The 17,575-nt window shown below is 37.4% G+C and overlaps 1 protein-coding gene across 1 annotated transcript in view; it reads right to left on the bottom strand.

The window, feature by feature from the left end:
• The window catches only part of SCAPER (S-phase cyclin A associated protein in the ER), a 580,407-nt gene that overhangs the window by 476,178 nt on the left and 86,654 nt on the right, over nucleotides 1–17,575 (bottom strand). Inside the window, exon 5 of the mRNA XM_053594624.1 lies at nucleotides 8,916–9,110. Coding sequence (XP_053450599.1) covers nucleotides 8,916–9,110 — 195 coding nt within the window. The remainder of the gene's footprint in view (nucleotides 1–8,915; nucleotides 9,111–17,575) is intronic.

Raw genomic sequence — 17,575 nt, 5'->3', positions numbered from 1 at the left:
CAGAAATTGAATTCAGGATCTGGGTATCATATAAGATCGAATTAGAATTCCAAAAGTTATCTCAAGAATTCAACGGATTCAAACACCAAATGACCAAAGATTTTGACACATTGAGACAAGAAGTTGAATCCCTCAAAGATCTGAGAAACACAGTAGAATCCCTCAGTAACAGAATGGAGCAAGCAAAAGAAAGGATTTCTGACATTGAAGACAAAGCTTTTGAATGCTCCCAAACCCTCAAAGAAGAGAAATAGAGAGCAAAAACAGACCACTCTCTCAGAGAGCTCTCGGATAATTTGAAGAAAACCAATATACGTCTTATAGAGATCCCCGAAAGTGATGAAGTGGCTTCACAAGGCACAGAGTCTCTTCTCCATGAGATTATGAAGGAGAACTTTCCAGGCATGCCAAGAGATTCCGAAATTCAGATAGCAAACAGTTTCAGAACTCCAGCACAACTCAACCCAAATAAGACATCCCCCAGACACATCATAATCAATTTCACTAAAGTTAATATGAAGGAGAAAATTCTGAAAGCTGCCAGACGAAAGAAAACCATTACCTACCAGGGGAAGAATATCAGAATGACTGCAGATCTCTCTGCTGAAACCTTTCAAGCTAGAAGAGGATGGTCATCGACTTTTAATGTCCTAAAACAAAATAACTTTCTACCCAGGATCCTGTACCCAGCTAAACTGAGCTTCATTTATGATGGAGAAATTAAATACTTTAACGACATTCACATGTTGAAGAAATTTGCCACAACTAAACCAGCTCTCCAGGACATTCTTAGACCTATCCTCCATAAAGACAAGCATAATTTTCCACCACAAAAGTAAACCCACCCAAAAAATTTTTGATCAAACTCCAACTTCCACAGTCGCAAAAGGATTAAAAATGTCCACCGGTCTCTCAAAAGGCTTATCAATACTCTCAATCAATGTGAATGGTTTAAATTGTCCTCTAAAGAGGCATAGGTTGGTGGACTGGATACAAAAACTCAAGCCAGATATCTGCTGCATCCAAGAATCGCATCTTACATTAAAAGACAGATATAGACTCAAGGTGAAGGAATGGTCAGCTATACTTCAGGCAAAAGGAAAGCAGACAAAAGCAGGCGTTGCAATCCTGTTCGCAGATGCAATAGGCTTTAAACCAACCTAAATAATTAAGGATAAGGATGGACACTTCAAATTTGTTAAAGGTAATACTTAATATGATGAGATCTCAATTATTAATATTTATGTGCCCAACCACAACACACCTCAATTTATAAAAGAAACTCTAACAGACATGAGCAACTCGATTTCCTCCACTTCCATAGTAGTTGGAGATTTTAACACCCCTTTAGCAGTCCTGGACAGATCCTCCAAAAAGAAGCTCAGCAAAGAAATTTTAGATTTAAACTCAACCATTCAACATCTGGACTTAACAAACATCTACAGAACATTTATCCCAAAAAAACTGAATACACATTCTTCTCATCAGCCCACGGAACATACTACAAAATCGACCACATCCTAGGCCACAAATCTAACCTCACCAAATTTAAAAAAATAGAAATTATCCCTTGCATCTTCTCAGACCATCATGGAATAAAAGTTGAACTCAATAACAACAGGAACCTGCATACCCATACAAAAACATGGAAGCTAAACAACCTTATGCTGAGGGATAGATGGGTTATAGACGACATTAAGAAGGAAATCACCATATTTTTGGAACAAAACAACAATCAAGACATGAATTACCAGAACCTCTGGGATACTGCAAAGGCAGTCCTAAGAGGGAAATTTATAGCACTGCAAGCCTTCCTCAAGAAAATGGAAAGAGAGGAAGTCAATAACTTAATGGAACATCTCAAGCAACTGGAGAAAGAAGAACACTTCAACACCAAATGCAGCAGAAGAAAAGAAATAACCAAAATCAGAGCAGAATTAAATGAAATTGAAAACAAAAGAGTTATACAACAGATCAATAAATCCAAAAGCTGGTTTTTTGAAAAGATCAATAAAATAGATAAACTTTTGGCCAACCTAACCAGGAAAAAGAGAGTAAAATCTCTAATTTCATCAATCAGAAATGGTAATGATGAAATAACAACAGACCCCTCAGAAATTCAAAAAATCCTTAACGAATACGACAAGAAACTTTACTCTCACAAATATGAAAATCTGAAAGAAATCGACCAATACCTAGAAGTAGACCACCTACCAAGACTTAGCCAGAACGAAGTGGAAATGTTGAACAGGCCTATATCAAGTTCTGAAATAGCATCAACTATACAAAATCTCCCTAAAAAGAAAAGCCCAGGACCAGGTGGCTTTATGTCAGAATTCTACCAAACCTTTAAAGAAGAACTAGTACCTATACTACTAAACCTCTTCCAAAATATAGAAAAAAAGGAATATTGCCCAGCACATTCTATGAAGCAAACATCACCTTGATCCCCAAACCAGGGAAAGACCCAACAAGAAAAGAAAATTACAGACCAATATCACTAATGAATATAGAAGCTAAAATACTCAATAAGATCCTAACAAACAGAATCCAACAACACATCAAAAAAATTATACACCATGACCAAGTCAGATTTATCCCAGGGTCTCAAGGCTGGTTCAATATACGTAAATCTATAAATGTAATTCAACACATAAACAAACTTAAAAATAAAGACCATATGATTCTTTCAATTGATGCAGAAAAAACTTTTGATAATATCCAGCATCCCTTCATGATCAGAGCACTTAAGAAAATTGGTATAGAAGGGACATTTCTTAAACTAATAGAGGCCATCTACAGCAAATCCACAGCCAATATCGTATTGAATGGAGTTAAATTGAAATCATTTCCACTTAGATCAGGAACCAGGCAAGGTTGGCCATTGTCTCCATTACTCTTTAACATTGTAATGGAAGTTTTAGCCATTGCAATTAGGGAAGAAAAGGCAATCAAGGGTATCCACATAGGGTCAGAAGAGATCAAACTTTCATTCTTCGCAGATGATATGATTGTATATCTGGAAAACTCTAGGGATTCTGCTACAAAACTTTTAGAAGTGATCAAGGAATATAGCAATGTCTCAGACTACAAAATCAACACCCATAAATCTGTAGCCTTTATATATACCAACAATAGCCAAGCCGAACAAACAGTCAAGGACTCTATTCCTTTCACAGTAGTGCCAAATAAGATGAAATATTTGGGAGTATACCTAACAAAGGATGTGAAAGATCTCTACAAAGAGAACTATGAAACTCTAAGAAAAGAAATAGCCGAAGATGTTAACAGATGGAAAAACATACCATGCTCATGGCTGGGAAGAATCAACATAGTTAAAATGTCCATACTGCCCAAAGCAATATATAATTTTAATGCAATTCCTATTAAAGCTCCATTGTCATACTTTAAACATCTTGAAAAAATAATACTTCGTTTTATATGGAATCAGAAAAAAACTCGAATAGCCAAAACATTACTGAGCAATAAAAACAAAGCAGGAGGAATCACGCTACCAAACCTGAGACTGTACTATAAATCCATAGTGATCAAAACAGCATGGTACTGGCACAAAGGCAGAGAAGTAGATGTCTGGAACAGAATAGAGAACCAAGAGATGGATCCAGCTACTTACCATTATTTGATCTTTGACAAGCCAATTAAAAACATTCAGTGGGGAAAAGATTCCCTATTTAATAAATGGTGCTGGGTGAACTGGCTGGCAACCTGTAGAAGATTGAAACTGGACCCACACCTTTCACCATTAACTAAGATAGACTCTCACTGGATAAAATATTTAAACTTAAGACATGACACTATAAAAATACTTGAAGAAAGTGCAGGGAAAACTCTTGAAGGAATCGGCCTGGGTGAATATTTTATGAGGAGGACTCCCCAGGCAATTGAAGCACTATCAAAAATACACTACTGGGACCTGATCAAACTAAAAAGCTTCTGCACAGCCAAGAACATAGTGAGTAAAGCACACAGATAGCCCTCAGAATGGGAGAAAATATTTGCAGGCTATACCTCCGATAAAGGTCTAATAACCAGAATCCACAGAGAACTCAAATTCATTAGCAAGAAAAGAACACGTGACCCCATTTCAGGGTGGGCAAGGGACTTAAAGAGAAACTTCTCTAAAGAAGACCGACGCAAAATCTACAAACACATGAAAAAAAGCTCATCATCCTTAATCATCAGAGAAATGCAAATCAAAACTACTCTCAGATATCACCTAACCCCAGTAAGAGTAGCCCACATAACAAAATCCCAAAACCAGAAATGTTGGCGTGGATGTGGAGGAAAGGGCACATTTCTACATTGCTAGTGGGAATGCCCACTAGTACGTTCCTTCTGGAAGGATGTTTGGAGAATACTTAGAGACCTAAAAATAGACCTGCCATTCGATCCTATAATTCCTTTACTAGGTTTATACCCAGAAGACCAAAAGTCACAATATAACAAAGACATCTGTACCAGAATGTTTATTGCAGCCCAATTCATAATTGCTAAGTCATGGAAGAAGCCCAAGTGTCCATCGACCCACGAATGGACTAGCAAATTGTGGTACATGTATACCATGGAATACTATGCAGCCTTAAAGAAAGATGGAGACTTTACCTCGTTCATGTTTACATGGATGGAGCTGGAACATATTCTTCTTAGCAAAGTATCTCAGGAATGGAAGAAAAAGTATCCAATGTACTCAGCCCTACTATGAAGCTAAATTATAGCTTTCACATGAAGACTATAACCCAACTATAGCACAAGACTATGGGGAGAGGGCCAAGGAAGAGGAAGGGAGGGGGGAGGTTTCAGTGGAGGGAGAGTAATGGGGCCACATCTATGGTGCATCTTAGAATGGGTACAGGCGATTGCACAATGTACACAGCTATGATTTAACAATAAAAAAAAAAAAAGAAATAATGAGTACAGAGAAGAAAAGAAAGTGAAGACAGCAAATATAAGAAATTCTTCTAAGAAACCTGGCTGAGGGGTGAAGAAAAAATGGAAGATGGAGGAGTAGATGAAAGGATAAGCAGAGAAAGGATTTGGGGGGTTTGTAGTTATTTTGAGTTTTTTGTTTTATTTTGCTTTCAGGATGAAAGAGAAATAAACATGTTAAATGCTAAAGAAAGAAGAAGCTAATAAGAAAAACTGAAGATTCAAGAAAGAAAAGAATTTCTCAGCTATGACCTTCAAAGCTGCCAGGCAGTGCTATAATTTCTATAAGTCAGCCTTTCTCTTCTTCATTAATTATTTTAGATCTTTTTCATCCTCCTCAAATCCCCAACTTAACTCCTACTTTTCAAAAATAAACAAGGCAAAGAACCGTTACATGGAATTTCAAGTTCTTTCCACAACTTTCCACTTTGATCCCATCTGTTTCTGTTCCTCTTAAATGCCAGATAGAAAGGCTTTCTCTCAACTGCAGTCAATGTTTTTTTTTTGTTTTTTTTTTTTTAGAGACAGAGTCTCACTTTGTCACCCTCGGCAGAGCGCTGTGGTGTCACAGCTCACAGCAACCTCCAGCTCTTGGGCTTAGGTGATTCTCTTGCCTCAGCCTCCCGAGTAGCTGGGGACTACAGGCGCCCGCCACAAGGCCCAGCTATTTTTTTGTTGCAGTTTGGCCGGGGCCAGTTTAAACCTGCCACCCTCAGTATATGGGGCTGGCACCCTACTCACTGAGCCACAGGCGTTGCCCACGAAATGACTCAGTAATTTGCCTACCCCTACCATGGCTTTGGGGACATTATTATTCTCTTAGTCTGGTCCTACCTCTACTATTATTCCATCTTTGTCCCTAGGCCCATATCGGTCTTTCTCTGTGACTCTCATTCTCATTTTTCCCAACTGTAAAGTTTATTCTCTGTTTATAGCACATCATACCTTTCAATGCAGTTCTTGATGTCTCATTTTGATTCTTACTTGACATGTTAAACTGAGAAGTTTCAACTCATTCAGATATAAACATAAAATAATTTTATGCTTTCCCCATAACTATTCAGCTGAATCCTAAGCCTATTAATTATGACCAATGACATTTCAAAATTTTTCATAACATTTAATCATCAAAGCATAGTTTTTTTTTGTTTGTTTGTTTGTTTGTTTGTTTGTTTTTTTGTAGAGACAGAGTCTCACTTTATGGCCCTCGGTAGAGTGCCATGGCCTCACACAGCTCACAGCAACCTCCAACTCCTGGGCTTAAGCGATTCTCTTGCCTCAGCCTCCCGAGTAGTAGAGTGCCATGGCCTCACACAGCTCACAGCAACCTCCAACTCCTGGGCTTAAGCGATTCTCTTGCCTCAGCCTCCCGAGTAGCTGGGACTACAGACAACCTGCCTCATTAGCATAGTAAGAATTAAACAGCCATGCAGCGCCTTTGGCTCAAAGGAGTGGGGCACCGGCCCGTATGCCAGAGGTGGCAGGTTCAAACCTAGCCCCGGCCAGTAACTGAAAAAAAAAAAAAAAAAAAAAGAAGAAGAATTAAACAGCCTCTACCAGAAGCCTATGGTGGATGGCCAACTATCTCCCCCAACCCACCCTATAGCCCACTTTGTAATGGGGCAAGGGAACGACAGAGGTGATGCTTAGAGTACAGTTTTACTGGAATGTGAGTTCTCAGCAATTCATGCAGTGAAGTGGCTAAAATTATAAAAGGCACATCTTCAAACTCAAAAAATGAGGAATTTAGCCTCTTTTGATTACAGAAATGGAGTCTGGTCAGCAATCCTGGGAAAACAGCAAGATGCTTTTCACTATCTTATCATGTGAATTACATAATACAGGAGCTATGAACTACATTTTGTATTATGAAACACAGAACTGAACTGTAGTTATTTAAGGCTAAAACACAGAAATCATAAATAGGGATAATCCTTCAGTGCATCAACAAAACAAACATTGAATTCACTTACAAAATGAGGAAAGTATCTCACCAAGGTACTGACCAAAAGATCATGGATGGCAGTGCCTTTATTATGAGAATAAAGCAACACAAAAACAGAAAAGGAACACTGATTAATATATCCAACATGTGCTCAGACCAAATGTTAAACTGTATCTTTTATATGACTACATGACCACCTGTAAGTAATGGATGGGAAGAAGAGTCAAGCATGAAAACCTAACTTTTTTTTTTTAGGGAGGGGGTCTCACTCTGTCACCCAGCCTGGAGTGCAGAGCACAGTCACAGTCCGCTACAGCCTTGTGCTCCTAGGCTCATGGGGTCCTGCCTCAACCTCCCAAGTAGTTAGGACTACAGGAGCAAACCACCACACCTGGCTAATTTTTTAAAATTAAAATTTTTTTTATAAAGACCAGGTCTTGCTATGTTGCCCAGGCTGGACCTGAACTCCTTGCCTCTAGCTATCCTCCTGTTTCCAACTCCTACTAAGGGCTAGGATGACAAGCATTCAGTCCCTGCACATATTCTGAAAGTAGCTATTAAACTTCTACATTTTATTTCTCAGCATAAGACTCATCTTGGCACAATTCAAAGAAAGGAGAACACATCTCTGTTCCTCTCACATTGTCAAAACGTTCTCCATCCTTTCAATCTACAACTCATAAAGCAGATTTCTATTACCATCAAGTTTTCACAAGAACCAGAAATAAAAGCCATACTTTTTGATGGCCATTTCTAGCTTCCTCAAACACAGTAGTATCAGACAGGTAAGAGTTTCTGCTCAGCACAAACAGACATGACTGTAATTGAGCAATCTCACTTCTCTAAAGAAGTACACATTTCACAAATTCAATTTCTTCAATCAGTCTTCTGTTCTTTTTAATCATGAAACCAAAGAATCTGCTGATGTGATTGATCTGTAGGAGAAGCCATATAACCCAAAATTAAGTCTAGTAGTATTTTCTGTCATAACATGCTGACTTGTACTCAAAGGAATGATTTTACTTAGAAATATATTCCTTAAAACATTAAAAATTTTTACATACTGACAGTAACACTATTGATTATTTAACAACCATGTATGTTTGGATAGTTTCAACTACTGTTCATTTCGAAAACTGTTTTTGATGAATCTTATTTTTAAGCTAGTCTAAAACTTATTTTGGCTCTTTCAAGTTTGAAAGGAAACATAGCTGCTGTCTCAATGTGTAACTTTTCTTTGACCCTTCATATATTTACAAAGCTAAATACTGAATTCCATGGTTTTCAACCATGTTCACAAAAAAAAAAAAACAGAAGTTACCTCTTCAATATTTCTATGAAGATGCATTACTCTGGTTTTTCTCAAAATAATTTCATTCAATAAAAAGTAAATAGTACATAGTTTATATTTACTAAAAGGCCAGGCTTTTCAGTGAATTTTTAGAGACAGCCTACACCATGTGTCTGTTTAATATCCTATTACAAACACAAGGTTATCTAAAATTAGAAAACACACCTTACAATGACATCCTGATCCCACCCAGGATTGTTTATGGTTAGCCATCAATCTCACTTTTCCCTGACCAAAGTGAATTAGGAGAGTGATAAGTATCTCAACAGAAAGTGAGCAACGTCCAATTAGAGACATTAAACATGAAACCAAAGAATGTAAAAATATCACTAGTGCCACCTACAGTACCAGCGGAGGATGCAATAACCAAGGCTTAAAAAATAACCATGTGCGTGTCTGTGCACCAACCCTTTGATTCCTTGCCCAGGACTATGCATCAAGACAGCTTTCCACCAGGTCTTTCAAAGAATATAAAATATACAATTAGGAATATAAAAAAAAATGTTTTTCAAAATCAATAAAATCTGAAGCATAATGCTGATTTTAGTGTACAGATGAAAAGCATACAGAATCTATTCAAACTAGACTAAGTGAGGTAACACTCAAATCAAATGTAGCGAAATCGGAGAATTTGACTTCAAATGGATTACAAAGCCTCAAAGCAAATCTTACCTTACATTCCACCACACTCTGATCTGATTCACAAGTTACATAGATTTCATCTACTGCTCGGCGAAGATTGTCAAAAAGAAATGCCCAGTATCGAGCTCTTAGATCAATCTTCCGAGGGTGCCTTGTTTTAGTGGGACTTTTATCAAAGTGTTTATCTCCAGTTGTAGATGATGTTATTTTGTAGTCTAAAGAGCTCTGGTGAAATAAAATGAAACATTAAAAATAAATTAAAAAAGGATTCCATTGATTAAATTTTTGTGTAAAGTACATTTTTCAATACATTACTTAAAAATAAAACATTCTTCTTTTCTTTTTATGTTACACTTGAGTGCATCACAAGTTTCTCTCCTTAAGCAAGAGGCAGATTCATAAAGTCAACTTTTATTTTAGACATGTCTTACTAAAAATTAGGATAACTTTAACAGTGAATAGACCATTAGCAAAAAGAAGGACTAAAGCTATTCCTGATTTACAAAAACACATGTATGGCACATTTATACACATTCTCAAATAATATATAGCAATTTCAACACTGTTTAATTGCTTGCACATATTCATTTAGAAATGCCATATACTATACTTATGCTCAGTTACGTAATTTTATCATAACTATTTTTCCACTAAAATTAAAATCTAATAGGAAAACAGGAAATAATTTACTAGAACACTGAAAGAACAAAACCAAACACCAGCTACAGCCAGAAGAGACTCCCCAAATAAAGTAACTTTATTGTTCACATGACCCATTCTTTCTTCAGTTGCTCAGACTTTGAAAACATAGATTTTTTATAATCCATAGTTTTAGAGATACATCACAGAATCATTCCACCAAAAACATGAGCATACAGATTACTGTTATTAGAACCTAAATTTAAAACACAAACCTAAAGCTTCTCACTGGAAGTACAAAGGAATTACTATCTCTAATGGCTGCTAACAACTAAAAAAAAACAAAACCTAACTAACCTACTCCTATAGTTAGAGCAACAAATAATCCCATGTTTCTTTCTTTCTTTTTCTTATTATTCATTTTTTTCTTTTTAATAGAAGAGCCCTAGAGTGGAGAACATCTGAAATAGAGGCTAACAGCCTCACTGTTTGGTTTTAACCATTGCCTTCAATATAACAGTGAGTCCTAAACTTCATGAATCTTTTATAGCCAACCTTTGGTTTATATGAGTAGGCCGTCACTGCCAACAAGCAAGTGTCTGTCTCTCTCTCTTTCTCTTAAAAGGTCTAGATGAAGTTCCTCATCCTTCCTCCATATCCCCCCACTCAGACATTCAAGCAATAAATTTTAAAGTAATTTCCAACAATTCACCACAAACCATGTGCCTCAATTGGTCTCCAAGTTCTTTCTAGCCCTAAATGGTAAATAATTTAATTGCTATGGAAAAATTCCCTCCTAAACCAAACTCAAACTCCTATTCAACTAGCATCTGCCCCAAAGCAAAGCTTTCTTCTGTTACTCTACTGATAACTATGACAGTATAACTAACAATGTATAAAGGCAGCCTTCCCTATCCGTGAGTCTGAATCCAGGTTTCCTGTTCTTCTTGCTGAAGTATATCTTTAATAGGTCTTTCATTAAGGGTCTGTAAACAGCAAACATTTAGTCTTTGTATATCAAAAAATGGCTCTATTGCACTTCAATGATCATTTGGCTAAGAACATAATTCTAGGTTAAAAGTTATTTTTCCTCATAACTTTAAAAAATATTGTTCCATTGTTCTTCTGTTGATAACAAACCTGTTATTAACCTGTCTTTCCCAGTAATTATAAATGTTTTCTTCTTTCCTGGACATTTTGCAGATTCTCTAGAATGTATCCAAGCATGAATCCATTTATATTTATCCTGCTCACCTCCACAGTTTATGAAGCTCTGAAGCTCTTGGGTACTCAGAAAGTAAGGAAATTTTTCACCATACCTGGTATTTATTCTTTAATTTCAGAAGTTTCAGGAGACATACATTGTAAGTTCTCAACCTTAAATTCCCTTTCACATTTTCCATTTCTTCAGTTCCCTGAGCTATGCTCTAAAGTAATCCTCAGTATTATCTTTGACTTACAAATCCTTCATATCACTAATCTCTTTTTTCACTATATCATGTATTGCACTAATGCAGGCTTTTAAAATTTCTTTAACAACATATTCTATTCTAAGGTTTCTAATGGGTTTGCTTTTATCAATAAACGTCCACAGTTAATGTTTGCCTATTTTATCTCACAACTTCTCCTTCAAAAGTCCTTTTTAGAAAAGTGCCTTGTTTGTGTGTTTTTTCTTTATCTCAGAAGTAAATTCTCTCATTTGTGGACTGTGCTATTACTTTATGACTTTTTTTTCCTCATGGACTTTGATATTTTACTTTGCAAACTTATTCTGAGGTTGAGTTTCTCGTGTTTTAGTATTTTACTTTCCATACCTCATGCCATGTTTACTAGTTCTATGCTTACTCACTATAAGCATAGTAAAGTTGTAAAGTTTTTTGTAAGTTGTAAAGTTCTCATTCTTCAATAATCATCACCTATCAATAATAACCTTGAATGTAAACAGATTAAATTCCCCAACTAAAAGATACAGCCTGGCCAAACTGATTAAAAAATAAGACCCAATTTTATGCTGTCCATAAGAAATTTACTTCACTTAAAAAGACAAACATACACTATAAGTGAAAAGATGGAAAAAGATCTCCCATGCAAACAGAAACAAAAAGCCAGCAAGAACAGGTATACTTATGTCAGATAAAATAGATTTTAAGTCAAAACTACAAAAAAGATAATGATAATAGGATCAATTCAGTAAGAAGGATAAAATAACTGCATATATATATATATGCACTCAACACCAGAGCATCCTTATACAAAAAGCAACTGTTACAGGTTCTAAAGGAAGAGCTAGACCCCACAATCATAGTTGGAGACTCCAATACTCCACTCTCAGCCCTGAAGACGTCATCTAGACAGAAAATCAACAGAGAAGCATTAAATTTAAATTGCACTTTACACCAAATGGAGCCAACAGAAATATTTATGAACATTTAATCCAACAGTTACAGATTACACATTCTTTTCACCAGCACATGAAACATTCTCCAAGACTATATATTAAGCCACAAAACAACTATCAACAAATTTTTAAAACCTGAAATAATATCTAGCATCTCTTTTGACCACAATGGAATAAAATTAGGAATAACACAAGGCATTTTTGAAACTGTGCAGCTACACAGAAATTAATCAATATGCTCCAGAACAACCACCAGGCCAATGGAGAAATTAAGAAGGAAATTTTAAAATGTCTTGAAACAAATGAAAATGGAAACACAATACACCAAAACCTATGGGATATATCGATAGCAACATTAATACAGAAGTTTACAGAAATAAGCACCTATATCAAAAGTGAAAGCATTTCAAACAAACAACCTAATGATGCATCTCAAGGAACCAGACAAGCAAAACAAACCAAATCCAAAATTAGATATTAAAGATCAATGCAGAAATAAAATTCAAACCAGTACAAATGAACAAATAACACCACAAGAGATCAACAAAACAAAAAGTTTGTTGTTTGAAAAGATAAACAAAATTGAAAACTCATTAGCTAGACTAACCAAGAAAAAAGACCCAACTATAACCAGAAAAGAAAAAGGAGACATTATAACTGATACTAGAGAAATACAAAGGATCATTAGAGACAATTACGAACAACTATAGGCCAACAAACATTTTCCAGTGGAAAAATTAGAAAAATGAATAAATTTCTGGACACATATAATCCACAAAAATTCAAACAAGAAAAAACAGAATACTTAGACAGACCAATTATGAGTAATGAGATTGAATCAATAATAAAAAGTCTCCTATCAAAGTCTAGGACTGGATAGCTTCACTACAGAATTCTACCAACTATTTAAAAATGAACTAATATGAATTCTTCTTAAGCTCTTCCAGAAAACTGAAAAGGAGAAAATTCATCCAAACTCATTCTACAAGGCCAGCATTATACTGATAGTAAAACCAGTCAGGGATTCAACAGAAAAAGAAAAAGAAAACCAAAAAGAAAGGCCAATATTCCTGATAAACACAGATGCAAAAATCCTCAAAAAAATAAATACTAACAAACCAAATCTAGCAGCACATTAAAAACATTATCCAGACAAGCCCTAGGGAAATGTTGGTTTGCCTCCTATGGCTAAGTGGTAGCTCGAGTGGGAAATCGAGGCTGCCTAGGTCTTACCCAGGTTAAGAAATGGGTTGGAATTGTGTGCACGTGAGTGCTTGGAGATTGACTGAGACAGGTAACAATAGGTGGGGTTTCGCCCCACCTTCCCTCCCCCCCCCACCATTCACGGGGTGAAATGAGTGTGTGAGTGTGCCCTTCTTCCCTGCTCCAACATTGGCACTGCCTATTCTGAGAGAAACTGGAAGTGCCAGGTTTTCTGCTTTCTATTTTCGGTGGTGGCCACATGGCCATGTGGGTCTTGGGGGAAAATGAAAAGACATTAGAAAGGATGTTGTTGTGGTTTTGTTACTAGAATTTCTTCAGTGAGTCTTTGGTCTCAGGAACTTGAGAATTGAGCCTGCAGGCCAAGGATCAGTGATAAAATGGGATTTTGTTGGACTGAGGGGCATGCAGAAGGAGTGGAGAGTGCCAGAGCTATTGGTAGAGGGGCCGTGCCTTGGAAAGCATTGAGGTTCAGGCAGTCCGATGAGCTCCAGATGGCTCTTGAAGGAGAGAGTGTAAATCTCGTGCTGGACGGGGCTGTATCCATATCAGCAACAGGTCTCCAAGGTGAACAGCCTCTGGAAGAGGGGAGGAGGCCCAGGTCGGAGGTTTCCTGCATGAGTCCTTTGTCTAGGGATAAATAATTGGCCCTGAGAGATATTTTGGCCAGGACTTGGTAGATGGAAAAATACCTTTACAAACTGAATGGGTGTTCTAGACAATGAATGAATGCAGGCCCTCACCTTGGACAAGGTTATTAGGTCTTTGCAGCAGTTTTTGGCTAGGGAGGGGATTAGGGTGTGTGCTCCTTAGTCAGGGTGGAGCCATCCAAAATGGAACTGCTTAGTTCATGACCTTGCTAGGGCTCAGAGGGCATGGCCTGTAACAAGTTTGTGCCTAGAGATGGGGAGTCTGATATCTGAGCTCACCTGAGCCCAAAAAATGGGGGTTCCCTGTCCAGCCCTGAGTGGGAAAATCCTATATAATGTCATATTTCATAAAATTTCTCTCATTTGTAAAATGTAATAATTTGGTTGTTTAAATTATTGGGGAAACTGACTCTTTGTCAAAGAATAAAATTCTTGCCTTTTAAACCTTCTAATTATCAGTTTGGCCTAGTGAATGGATGACTTCATAGTAAACTGGGATCCTGTTTTGTGGGAAGTGAGTTTTTGAAAGTAAGGGAAATTAGACAGAAAGGAGAATGGCATTGTGTAAAGAAAGAATCTTGTGTGATAAATTTTGTCCTGAAACAGGATGGTTGTGTAAGAAAGTAAAAGACAGGGCAAAAGTTAAAGAAAGTTTAGAATGTGTGTAGATTATGCAGGTTAAATGAAGCTCATAAAAGAGAATTTGTGAAAGAATTTACATGTGATCCAGTTGACTATGTATTTCCTTTAAAATCTTTTAGCTTGTAATCTTATTTGAACCAATGTTTTAGGCCTTTGATATTTGACAAACATTCCAAAATCAAAACTCTAAATTTGAGACTTGGCACCAATAGCGCAGTAGTTGCAGCGTCGGCCACATGCACTGAAGCTGGCGGGTTTGAACTCGGCCCAGGCCAACAAAAAAAACCACAACTCTAAATTTGGTCTTCTTGAAATACTAAGACCACTGAAAGTCATAGGACAACAAATTAAATGGATTTGATTTCTTAAAAATGTATAGGAAATATTGTCAAATATGAAATGGTAATTTTGTATGTGTTATGAATATATATGTTCCAATATTATAAAGCATTTGTCTGTCCTAATGTACAAAGTATGGGGCTGTCCTAACATATTGTCAGTAATAATTTTAATTCATCTAAAAAAAGAAAGTGTTTTTTATGTAACTGGCTGAGTCCAAAGTTTATCCTAAAAAGAAAAAGAAATATTAAGAGAGGCTGACAAATTGTCTTGAATTCAAACTCCTGATATCTTTAGAAATTGAATACCTTTGGACTGAAAGCAGATTTTTAGAACTTTCATTGGAAAGTTAACATGTCTATGAGTATTGCTAACCTAACTTCAAACAGAACAGAAATCAGATACATGGAACTGGGCTAGTTTGTTATGACTTTTTGTTCAAAATATTGTTGATTCTGTCTGTGTTCTGTTTTCTAGAAGTCAAGAAAACCGTTTTCTGTCTTTTGAGCTATTTATAGCTTTTCAAGCAATGTATGTACTTATGAGAATTTGAAACATGTATTTTTTTCTCTCTCCTTGATTTCACTAGAATTTGAAAGCCATTTGTAAGTATTCTTAATTTTTGATAATACAGTTATTTGCATAAGTTCAATAAGAATCTGTTTTGTTCTATAGGACATGATGAAGGCACTGCTTGCTTTACGAAGGCTTTGGCTGGAATAGCATTTCCAGAGGTGTCCAGACTGAGTTAAGGAATTCAGGTTGACTTTATAAGGCCAATAAAGAAAGCCCTTTGGAAAACTGGCCAGATACCCATCAGTAACATTTCCTGATCTATGGTAAGTAATGAAGGTCGCTTGCTGACGGGTCTGGGTATCAAAATGTGCTTGGGGACCTCAAGAGAAGAGGGATTTACCCAATGCATACAGGTATCTAATGGCACAGATGAAACCTGGGCTCATAAAAGGTCTTCAAGAAAGTCCAGCCTGAGATTCCTTATAAAAGGTTCCAACAAAGCCAATTTTAAAGGAAAGAAGAGCCTAGGTGGCTAATAATTAATTATTCTTACTGCACTTTATGCAAATAATCAGACCCAGTAGACTGAAGGTACAGTTTACTTTGGCAACTAAGTTAGTTCTGCTATACTTTGTTTTTCGTAAAGAGAGAAATTGGAGAGAGAAAAATGATTCCAAGAGAAAAGAGGCTGTGGCCCACCTGCATTAAATCCCAGCCTTGTCTGTACTATCAACTCAAAAAATGAGACATAACTGTTTTACTAAATTGATCTGTTAAATGGGACTAAGAGGCAGGCTAAAGAGTATAGAATTATATACAGTAGTTATATTTACTCTGAAGCTTAAGACTCAACAAAGGTCGCCTGTTGGCTGGACTGGAAAAATCTGTGCAGTATTAAATGTTATCTACTGTATCTATATAGATACCTCAGGAAAAATTAAAACCTAAAATGAGAATTTCCCAGTAAATGGTGTAACTGTAACACTGTATCCTACTGTGCCTAATCCGTACACTCTGCTGAGTTTGCTACCAGCAGAAGCCAAGTGGCTCTCTTGCCTGGACTTTAAAGATGCCTTTTTCAGTATAAGACTGGCTCCAGGAAGCCAGAGGCTGTTTGCTTTCCAGTGGGAGAGACCAGACACGGAAACTGTGATCCAGTACACATGGACCAAGCTGCCACAAGGGTACACAACACCCATGATTTTTGGAGAAGCTCTGGCTCGTGACTTCTAGAAATTCCCAGCTGAGGAATTAGATTGTGTGCTGCTCCAATATGCGATGGCCTCCTTTTAGGGCACCCTACCCAGCAGGGCTGTGCCCGAGGCATGGACTGTCTTTTATGACATCTAGAGGTATGTGACTATAAAGTGTCCAAACAAAAGGCCCAGATTTGCCAGCAGCAAGTACGTTTTCTAGGATTTACTATCTAGCAAGGGTAGAGGTATCTAGGTGTGAAATGGAGACAGGTCATTAATTGCCTCCCCTTCCGTACGAGCCAAAAGCAGGTTCGGGAATTCTTAGGTGTGTTGGCTTTTGTCATCTTTGGATCCCCAACTTTGCCGTCTTTGCTAAGCCCTTGTATGAGGCAACTAAAGGAGAAGAAGGAGAGCCCTTAGAATGGGGAGGAGAAAAGGAACATGCCTTCTCCCAGCTAAAGAATAGGCTAATAAATGCACCTGTATTGGGGCTACCAGACTTAGCCAAGCCCTTCACTCTGTATTATCTCAGAGAGAGGAAAGATGTCTGTAGGTGTGTTAACCCAGCTGGTTGGGTCCTGGCCAAGGCCTGTAGCCTACCTCTCTAAGCAGTTGGATGGCATGGCAAAAGGATGGCCACCCTGTTTACGGGCTCCAGCAGCTACTGCTCTCCTTGTGCAAGAAGCCGATAAGCTGACTCTAGGGCAGGATCTCAGAGTGAAAGTACCCCACTCTGTGGTCACTTTAATGGACACTAAGGGACATTTTTGGCTCTCTAATGCAAGAACACCCTGAACCAAGCCACACTCCTTCCAGTCACTGGAAGAGAGACTGAGCATGACTGTATGGAAGTTATAGATAATGTGTATTCTATCAGACCTGACTTGCGTGACCAGCCTTGGACAGTTGCAAACTGGGACTTGTATGTAGACTGAAGCAGTGACATGGTGGCACAAGGTGAGTGGCAGGCTGGGTATGCAGTGGTTACCTTAACAGAGACTGTAGAGGCTAAGCCCCTACTCCAAGGAACATTGGCTCAGAAGGCTGAGTTAATTGCCTTGACTTGAGCCTTAGAACTAAGTCAAGGGA

This window comes from Nycticebus coucang, chromosome 6, assembly GCF_027406575.1.
Source record: "Nycticebus coucang isolate mNycCou1 chromosome 6, mNycCou1.pri, whole genome shotgun sequence".
NCBI lineage: Eukaryota > Metazoa > Chordata > Mammalia > Primates > Lorisidae > Nycticebus > Nycticebus coucang.
The sequence above is the reverse complement of the archived record's forward strand: the minus strand, read 5'-3'. Positions and strand labels throughout refer to the sequence as shown.